Genomic DNA, 10,549 nt, shown 5'->3' on the forward strand with positions numbered 1-10,549 from the left:
AAAATTTTTTAAGAATAATACTGTTTCAACAAGACTTCTTTTAAAAGTTTACTTAATTACATTTTTTTTAAACCCAGCAATAGCTGATATATATATATATATATCAGATTTTGATTATTAACAACCATACTAACAGTACCAAAGTAGGTATATTTCAACAACAAAAAACAGGATTAAACACTTACCGACATGGCCGATGATAACTACGTTCACATGCTCCTTCTTGCTTCGCTGCTCTTCAGCACTAGATTTAGGTTTTTTCTTAGGTTTGATAACAATCTCTTCCTCTAGTTCGTCCAATTCCTCGTCCTCGTCTGGCGTGAGCAGTGACGCAGGGATGGGGTCACTGTCGTCTGCCGCTTCCCAGCTGTCTACGGCCGGACCGTCCGCAGGGGGTGGGGGACTGCCTTCCCCTGGCGGGTCACCCTCTGTCTCCATAGGGGTTGGCACACCTGAAAATATAAAATGAAATGAAACACAAAGTTTACATGATTGTTATACGGTAGAACCTCGGTACCTAGTTTAACACCATTGATAGTAGTGGTGGGAATCACCAAATGAAAATAACCGAATCAATCGGTTATTGGATGCTGAATAGACTAATTCGGTTATTTTATCCTGGTTCGGTTAAATTAGTCTCACCGTGCGATTCGGTGATTTAGTTTGTCACATTATCAAGTAACTAAAATTTATTCGGCGATTCGTTCGACTAAAAATCACCGATTGACGCTAAAAGACTAAATGCCATTCAGTTTCCCATAGGATAAAAATTAGTTGTGGTTTGTGATAGGTAGTGAATAATGACCAAAATTGATTCGGTGATTCATTCACAAAAAATAACCGATTGACGCAAAAAATAACTGATTGATTATTCGGTCATGGAAACCATTCGGTTATCCCATCACTAATTGCTAGACTAAAAGACATCTTTGGATTCAATCTTAACTTTAAATACAATGTTTAGTAAAAGTTGTAAGAAGATAAAATGAGAAAAGGTTTTGAAACAGTTTGAAGGACTAGAAGGGTAGGCTATGTAGAGAAAAATGGAAATGTTAAATTTTAAAGTACCGGTATATGTAAGAGAGAAAAAATTAACACACCTTTAATGGATACAAGATAACAAAACTGTTTGGTTACCTCTTTGATTACAACATTATCATATGTTTTGATGATATAATAATAAGGAATAATTTGATATGAGTACAAACACATGTTGCTGAGGAAAGGAATGTACTATAAGAATGTACTGAAAGAAAGTACTGTAAAACAAAAACATTAAAATAAAATGTTCAAGTTAACTTACTTACTCCATCTTCATCTTTTACCAAAAAATATGGATGGATTGCATCTCTACTGAACGAAAGGTTAATTTTACCAATAGAGTACAAATTTAAGTAGGCCTAAGAAAATAACCACTTAATTGAAGTAAAATTAAAACTTCTTTACTATTGTGGAAAACATCTAGAACATCTAGATAACATCTAGATTAAAATGTATTAAAGTACCTATAAAACCTGTTTTTTCTATTATATATTTAAAATGAAAGGACTTATGAATGAGGAAATTGTATTGAATTTTTCAGCTTAGGAAGAAAGAGATTTTAAAGTTTTTTTTACCTACAATATAAGGAGTTGAAACACAAAACTGCCACTTTATGATAATATTCTGAATAGGCAGTAAAAGATAGTTGCTATAAATAAGGCTAGATAACACAGCCTGGAGCTATGCCATATGACCCAATTAGCAAACAGGTAGACAAGCTACATACAGACAAACACAAAGTATACTGGTAGTAAGCTACATAGTGAAAATTAACATTTTTCTTTAAGCTTGGTAAACTAAGTTTAATGATTGTTCACTGTATTGAAAAGCTCAACCTCTAAAATAAAGTTAAAATGAAGATAAAAACACTCTAATACTGAAGTGATTGTAGGCTACATTTATTTTGAACTTCAATAGATTTATATTCCTAGGGCAAAAAGTCCCAAGCAATATGAAAAAAATTTAGGCTACAACATTTATAGTCTGACAACTACTACCTACTTCGTTCACAATATTTAGGCGGTTTGAGGGGAAGTTCTCCCACCGTTTTTTTTATTTAATGTACAGTAGACTCCCTCTTATCCGGACACCTTTTAACCGGACATCTGTTTAACCGGACTACACTCGGCGGAAATGACATCTCTTTAACCGGACAACTTTTATCAGCACATTGGTTTAACCGGACTAGATTGGCAGGAAGTGTAACAACTGTTCTCATGAGAAAGATTTGAGACCAGTTATCACGTGACTAAATACAATGCTCTCCTAAATTGAAGTTGAATATCACAGTAAACTGTCTGTTTTAACAAGTTTTTGGGGACGTCGGTTTAACCGGAAAACCCGTTATCCGGACTGGCCTCGGGCCCGAGGAGTCCGGATAAGAGGGAGTCTACTGTACTTATACTTAGGCCTATACTTTTTGATGATGTTGCTTAGCTGTTCAGATATGGTTATTTTAAAGGTAAGGGTCATGTGAAGGGGATGGATTTCTTTAATACCTTTCTTAAATTGTAAAATTTAATAAATTGCAAAATTTAATAAATTGTAAAATTTAATAAATCTCTTAATATCATTAATTCTTGCAAACTTAATTTCAAGCGTACACTTAATAAGTGCCTAATAAAAGCACGCTGTTTTGTGTTGTTGGTTGGAATATTGGAGTGCGGAAAAAAACTGTACGGCAAAAGTAAGTAGATGCAGCAATCAGCAACTTTCTGTGCTTTAATCAGTGTAAGAAAGGCCTCTTTGTCAGGTGACTGTAGGAAAATATTATATGAATAAAGGCTAAGTATATAATAATCACATTGGTGTTTGAAAAAATATTTTTGGATGATTTTAACTCTTCAGCAGCTGTTTGAAATTATTATCCAAGATGGTCACAGGCCTCCAAGGACTCTAAAAGATTTGCTTAGTTTTAATGAAAGCTCAACCCCAATATTTTCTTCCATGTGGCATAGGACTACCTAAGTTAGTAGGCTTTGCTTGAAAGATCATCCCTAGAATAACCGCGCTGGGTAAACTTTCTGCAGCTACATTTTTAATTAAGTTATAGGGAAAAGTATAAGAAAATGCACCCCAGTGCTTTCTGCCCCAAAGTACCTTCCCGTCGACTTGTTTCTGGATGAACTTGACGTCTAGGTTGATACAGCACCATTTATGTAAATGGTAGGTCTTAGTTTAAATCTTAAAAGTCAGCGCTGTATAATCTAAGGAAACTTTTTAGCCTACCCCATGTGAACAATAATAGTTAGGCTAGTTAATATTTTAAGTAGTCTATCACCGTGCCATAGTGGGCAATATTAATTTATTATTGAGATTTTATATGTTACGTTCTTATTTAGTCTTTCTACTTCCATGCTTAATAGCTACCGCTATTCCCAGAAGGAAATCAATATTCTTTTGAAAAACAAATAGACCTCTTCATTAAAAAGACAGAAAAGGATTTTGATACCTAAAACACTGATGATAAGCTGGCTTTAGAACAATTGCAACAAGAACCAACACCAGATAATATTTCACAATAATGCTAGATGTGATTCTTGTCCAAGATATTTTGAACAAAAAACTTAAGTTAGGTACCAAGCACTGTGATAATTACTGTTTTAAGCAATTAGACCATCTGCATGGTCCGTGAGTTTGAAACTTGTATCATTGACTATATTGGATTTGTATTAACTGTTTAAGGGCCTTTGCACACTAGGCCACCATGGTGGCGACACTTGCAGCGCTACTTTGGAAGCATGTTTGGTGGCAAATACCTTGTCTAGTAGGCCACTTTATCAGCCACCACACTTGCTCAGATTATTTATTTATGTTGTTTTCTATTGATCGATATGGATATGGAAGTAAGAGCTTGTGGGTTAAGCTTTTACGCCTATGATTTTTTTTATTTGCAAAAAAAGGAGGAAATAATGGATACACCCGTTTTTACGTGATATAGGACTAAGGGTTTTTTTACTCATTATGTGAACCTCAGAAACAACACAGATGAGTTTTACTCATTGCAAGAATGACTGTTGGTACCTTTGACGGGGTAAGTTATTTAGAAAATTTAAAGGAAGGATTACAGGAACCACAACCGGATTTAGAGATTGTATACCGCCAGTGCCAGAAAAACGTCAAGCCTCGCCATGATTATAAGTTAAATTTACTGGTATCGCTATGTTACGCGTATGGTCACGCTAACTTAGTGTGTAGTGGTCCATATGTCAATGCTTTTCGGCTGGCGGTGCGTCTTCTGGTGGCGAGCATAGTGTGCTAATCTTCAATGTCTTTACGTAGTGGTGGTGCTGCCATGGTGGCCTAGTGTGCAAAGGCCCACTTAAAACTTAATAACTTAATTTTGCATTGAGATATTTTACTTAGGCTACTGTAAGTTAGGGCCTATAGCCTAACTTAATAGAGTGAATAACTTAAAAGTTTGAAAAAGTTGACCCTAAGGTTTTTAATGACCGCTGAATGAATTTCTTGTTCTTTTATTGATCAAAGCAAATAAATAACTTTGAACTTACTGTACCCCGCACATGCTCTCACATTATATGGCGATAGGGGGTACAGTTTCTTAACTGGGCTATGCTAATACCGATTGAAACTATCGAATTCAAAATATTGATTAATAATCGATATTTTTAATTAGGCCTACATCAATTATAAAATTAAACTATCATAACCTAACCTAACCAACCAAACTTACTGATAGTGAAAAAATCGCATTAAGGTTTACTAATCGAATCGATAGTTTCAATCGATATTCACTATAGGGTTAAGCACTCAGGCGGCTAATTTGGGAGGTAGGCCTAGCTGGATGCTGAGTAGCTATTAAGCACGCATACATTTAAAAGGTTTACCACTTCCCATAAAGTGTTAATTTCAGTAGACTTTGGACTGTAAGTTTTATTTTCTCTCGTCTAAAAATTCCACTTGCATCAGAACTACCTTAAGGGGGAGAAATATGGAGATAAAAAAGGTTGCCAGATTGATCCTGAAAGAGGCAGTGAAACTTAGCTTTTTGAGTTGAAAAACTGGACAAAGCTGTCCCTGGTCATTAGGCATTGAAAAGATGATGCTGACAAAAAAACAGCTGATCTTAGCAAAACACAGAATCTCACTCCAAGTTATTCTACAATCACCTGATGCCTAACTTTAAACATTGACACACCCCGTCCAGATCATCTGGTCATTGGTGATGTAGCAGTAAGTTAAGTTAAGAAGGTATAGCCCAGGCAAATTAGACATATGCTCCCCAAAAAATCGTCTAAAGCTGGAAAGTGTTTTAATACCTTTTGGGGGTCCCAAATAAGACTCCTGTGAGTTTGCGACGGATTCTGACGTCTGCTTAAGTTTTGGGAGTCGAAAAACTATGAAAATTTTGCACTTTTTTCAGTTTTTCGCTTGTAACTCCTAAATAACGAATCCTAAGGAAAATGTTGTTCGAAGGTGTCTTTCAGTGCATTAAATTCCGCGTCGATTGATGTTAAATACGTCAAAATCGGCCGAGCCGTTTAGCCGCTGTAGCTTTTCAAAGTTGGGATATTTTCATCAACATGGCCAAAAGGTTGATTATTTGACCAGTTTTCGACTTACAACTCCTAAACGACGCATGCTATACAAAAATGCGCCTGTAGTTAGTTTGGAAAACACAAAATTCGGCGTAGAATTAAAATTATTAATGACTAGATAGTGGTTTATTTCATGGTTATCATCCAGAGGTTTATCCAAGAATGTGTGAAGGGAAGGGTAGCAAGACCCCCTATGCAATTTTAAATCTAATATTGTTGAGGGGGTTACAAAAATTCTAGGATTCGTCCTAAGCTCCCATTTATACGATCCCATCTCTGGACACTCCCGAATGATGTTAAGCGATTCTAATATATAATAAAATATAGCAAAAATGTTATTTTTTTAGCTTAATAAACGAAAGATGATAATGGGACGGATGTACATAGTTTCACTATGTATTTAGCCTATTAAAAAAATATTGGGATTTTTTGTAGATTTTACCATATAACTTTTCTACTTCTCATCATTGGAATTTTAAAAATAAGGATTCATTCTTTGCTCTTATTGGTCTTGCCACAAATGGTGACATTCGGTACCATCTTTTTCGTCAGATATCGAATTGAGATAGTCGTGCCCCTTGCAAGTCTTTCAGACAGTAGTGCATTATATCATATCTCTGCATTTCATATGGAGCGAGAAAACGTAAACCTTTTTAACATGTACACGATGGTCGTGATAGGTAGACGGAGTTGAGAAGTTCTTGTCAAACCGGTGGATTAGCCGTAGTGATGGGAGTTAATCCATTGACGTTAATTTTCCATACCTATCTCTCTGAATTGAGTACAATTTTAAATGAGCTCTAAAGGATTGGTAGATGAGCAGCCCCTTTTGTTAGAATCAAAGTCAAAATTAGTTGAAAGTGTCCTCTAGAAGAGACCAACCCTCACTTGATTTGGATATGTTCTGCTCCCAACCATGTATAGGGCCAACCTGTTTCTGCAACTTCGCCAAGCGTTGGAACCCGTCAGAACACAGTGAGATCCACATTGATTGGAGTAAACAGCATGAGTAGTTTTAGGCTACATGAATAGTTAGATTTTCGACTCTTCTACATCACGCTTTCTTCATCAAACTGCGCTAGTGGGGTTTTTTCAATCCAAAGTATGATTCAAATTGTGGCTTGGATTTAATGTGGAATATCACGTGTTGACTGAGGGGGCAGATTCTTCTTTAACCTTTGCTGTTGCCATCACAGCTCGCAATTAATGTCACCACTTCCTTTTATTCTGCACAGTTTATGGTCATTATAGGCTTGCCTATTTACGATTTTCTTGCAAGCTGTGCCTTTTCATTATGCTTTATACATATCTCGCGTTGATGCTATCATATGGGATAACCGCTGAGCTGATTGTCATGAGCGAACTATTTTCAGTAAATGGGTCGTGACACTGGAACCATTTGATGAATTTATTTTTGATCCCACCGTATCCGTGGAGTTTATATTGTCAACTTGCTGATAATATGTTGAAGAGGTGATCCCACAATATACTTTAACTTGATGGGTAGCATTCACTGCGATGGGCCTGCCAGCGAACCATCGGGCTAGGTCCACATCATTGATTCCCCTATCTCGGAAAAAGCTCTCCACAGTAAGATGTTGCTCTCATGAGCACTTACTTGTTCATAGGCCATGCTGCACGATCCATGACGTCACCCTAGTGGATAGATTCACTGCCATATCCCCTATGTTTTTGGTAATTAGGCTGGTTGTTTGCCAGATTTCATTGGTAAGATTTTAAACTTGACAAGCATCTGATCTAGTGTTAACAATCAATAGCGGTTAAATGGTGAAGCCGATCTTAATGAATTGGAAAACATTCTACGCAGACGTTTATGCTCTTCAAACTAACTAAATGAACATTTTTTCTATAGCATGCGTTAGAAGATGTAAGCCAAAAACTGAAAGATGAATACAGGGATAGATCGTATATAATGGGTGATTGGGATGAATCCTAGAATTTTCGGGACCTCAGACAACAATATTAGACTTAAAATTACATAGGGGGCCTTACTCTCATCACACCTTAATTAGATAAACCTCTAGATGACCATCATGGAATAAACCACTATCTAATAATTCATAATCCATTTTAAGGACAGGATCCATGTTGTTACCAATTTTATTAAAATTTCCCAACTTTAACATTGATACTTTTTTCGATGAAATGGCGTCCATACAAAGTAGGTAACAATCAATTGCCGTTATTAATTAGTAAAAAAAAAAACATTATACGCACAATTTTGTGTTTTCCAAACTAACAACAGGTGCATTTTTGTATAGCATGCGTCGTTTAGGAGTGTTAAGCCCAAAACTGGTCAAATAATCAACCTTTTGGCCATGTTGATGAAAATATCCCAACTTTGAAAAGCTACAGCGGCTAAACGGCTCGGCCGATTTTGACGTATTTAACATCAATCGACGCGGAATTTAATGCACTAAAAGACATCTTCGAACAACATTTTCATTAGGAAAATGTTATTTCTCATATAATTAAATTTTCTTTAAAAAACAATGTAATTCTCGATAAAATTCCAAATTTAGTAGAATCTCATAGATTTTTGGGTGTATTGCTTGATACGCATATTAATTGGAAGATTCACATAGATAAGATGAAAGGCAAACTAAGATCTATTTCTTTTGCTTTCTTTCACCTGATAAACTGTGTACCTCAGGATACATGTATCACAGTTTACTATGGATACGTTGAATCCATCTTGAGGTATGGAATCATACTGTGGGGAGTGTCAACAGAAGTGAAATCCCTACTAATTTTACAGAAAAAAATTATTAGAATCTTAACCAAATCAAGAAGGAGAAAATCATGTAAAAACCTGTTTAAAAATCTTAGAATTCACACCATTTTTGGATTATACATAAATGAAATTCTAAATTGGATACATAACACTAAGGAAAATTTGTCAGATGCAGTCAAATTTACACATAATTATAATACAAGGAATAAATATAATTTCAGATTACCACATCACAAATTGACGACTTTTAGGAACAGCCCTCAATATATGGGACTTAGATTGTACAATGAATTACCCCTGTATCTTAAAAATTTAAATGCTACTCAATTCAAAGATAAAATAAAAGATAAAATAATTGAGAAAGCCTACTATTCACTTGACGAATTTTTGGAGAACCCTATAATGTAGATAAAAATTCTCTGATATCCTACATGAGTTTATTTTAATTATTTTAACTATTAATTTTACTACATCACTATGACGAAACACCTGTTCTTATGTATGAAATGTACTTTATAAAGAACGTATTGTGTAAATAAAATATGTCTTATGTCTTATGTAGGATTCGTTATTTAGGAGTTATAAGCGAAAAACTGAAAAAAGTGCAAAATTTTCATAGTTTTTCGACTCCCAAAACTTAAGCAGACGTCAGAATCCGTCGCAAACTCCCAGGAGCCTTATTTGGGACCCCCAAAAGGTATTAAAACACTTTCCAGCTTTAGACGATTTTTTGGGGAGCACACCCTATATTTGATCTAATTTGCCTGGACTAGTAGGCCTAAGGGGTAAGAATAAATTAAGTTTAGCTAACAATTTTATAGCTTAAAAAAGACTTGACTTAGAACTGAACGAATTTTGGTGTGTTAACTTACACACTGTGTTATAAAATACATTTCTCAGTTTAATAAAAATGATTTTAGCCTATATAGGCTATCTTAAGTAACTTAGGCCTAAAGAAAAACTCAGCACAATCATAATTTCACATTAATGTAGGCCTATTTTTTTTCTTAGGCTATATTTTTGCTAGCTTTTGTTAGTTTGAACTGAGGCCATATTGTAAGTTTTAACCTAGTTTTATATTAAATAGGAAGTTTCAATAAAACATGAGCCACACCTCAATTACTTTCTAGGATGCTACTCTACTGGAATCTACTCATTAGGACACTATATAACTTAAGACTACCAACTTCCTTGCACAAGATTGGTTGTAGAACAATATGTTCATTAAGATAACTAAATGTGCCTTGTGGCTTTTGGCCAACTAGACACTAACATAACCTCCCATACATAGCCTAACATTCAATGGGTAATTTAAAAGGATGCAGTAGAATCGGACGTTATGTATGATCTTTATACTTACCGTTGCTAACAGGAGGGTCTACGTCAACTTCTACTGGCTCAGCACTTTCTTCTTGAGTACTGCTGGCCTCCGTCTGTGAGGGCATAAACGAGAAAGAAGGCACAAATTCGGCTGCATTAACGTTCAACGTGGAAAACTTGGCTGACACATCAGAGGATTCAGGGACATCGCCTGGGGCAGCATCTGCCTGTGTTTCCCAAGAGTCAGGGGCTCCGTTATTTGCCATAATTGATACCTAATGTTATCACTTAAACTAAATAATTCGTACACTAAAATATTATCACTTCACACAAACTCCTCGTGTACGACTACTCTATAATGAACTCAGCTTAACTACCGGAAGAAATGTTTCAGATTTAATAAAAAACTTCACTGAAACTTTATTTTTAGGATTACACGATTAGCTTATAATTAATTCTTAAGAAAATTATTTTTGTCAAAATAACAGACTAATAAGATATTTCGATCAGTAATATGATAATATTCTAATATTGAGTGAAAGTTAATGAACAGCGTAGTGACACAGTGATTCCATTTTGATGAGTAGACAAGGTCAATTGAGAACCTAAACAGAAAATAGCTACATTAAAATACTTAATTGATCACCGTAATAAAAACAAGTCTTGATATTGTAAATTAATGTGGAAAACCAAACTAAAATAATCGGATATTTGTTTTAAAATTTTAGGTAAGTAAAGCTTTAGTTTCTAGTTTGTCACATCCGTTTTTGTATCAAACATATGATTCTGCCGTGTTGCGGTTGCGGCATAGTTTTCTGCATTCCAAATAAAAAGTGTACGAACAAAGCTACATTCTTCTAAACACTATATGAAA

General features: G+C 35.2%; 1 protein-coding gene across 1 annotated transcript in view; it reads right to left on the bottom strand.

The window, feature by feature from the left end:
* The window catches only part of LOC128999705 (eukaryotic peptide chain release factor GTP-binding subunit ERF3A-like), a 31,208-nt gene extending 20,885 nt beyond the window's left edge, over window positions 1–10,323 (bottom strand). The window contains exons 1-2 of the mRNA XM_054426344.1: window positions 9,716–10,323; window positions 186–452 (exon numbers count right to left, since the gene is read on the bottom strand). Of these exons, the coding sequence (XP_054282319.1) occupies window positions 186–452; window positions 9,716–9,941 (493 nt within the window). The 5' untranslated portion in view covers window positions 9,942–10,323. The remainder of the gene's footprint in view (window positions 1–185; window positions 453–9,715) is intronic.
* Between the last annotated feature and the right edge of the window lie 226 nt (window positions 10,324–10,549).

The sequence above is a fragment of the Macrosteles quadrilineatus genome, unplaced genomic scaffold (genome assembly GCF_028750875.1).
Source record: "Macrosteles quadrilineatus isolate MER2022 unplaced genomic scaffold, UCM_ALF_1.0 Scaffold_8__2_contigs__length_117827958, whole genome shotgun sequence".
NCBI lineage: Eukaryota > Metazoa > Arthropoda > Insecta > Hemiptera > Cicadellidae > Macrosteles > Macrosteles quadrilineatus.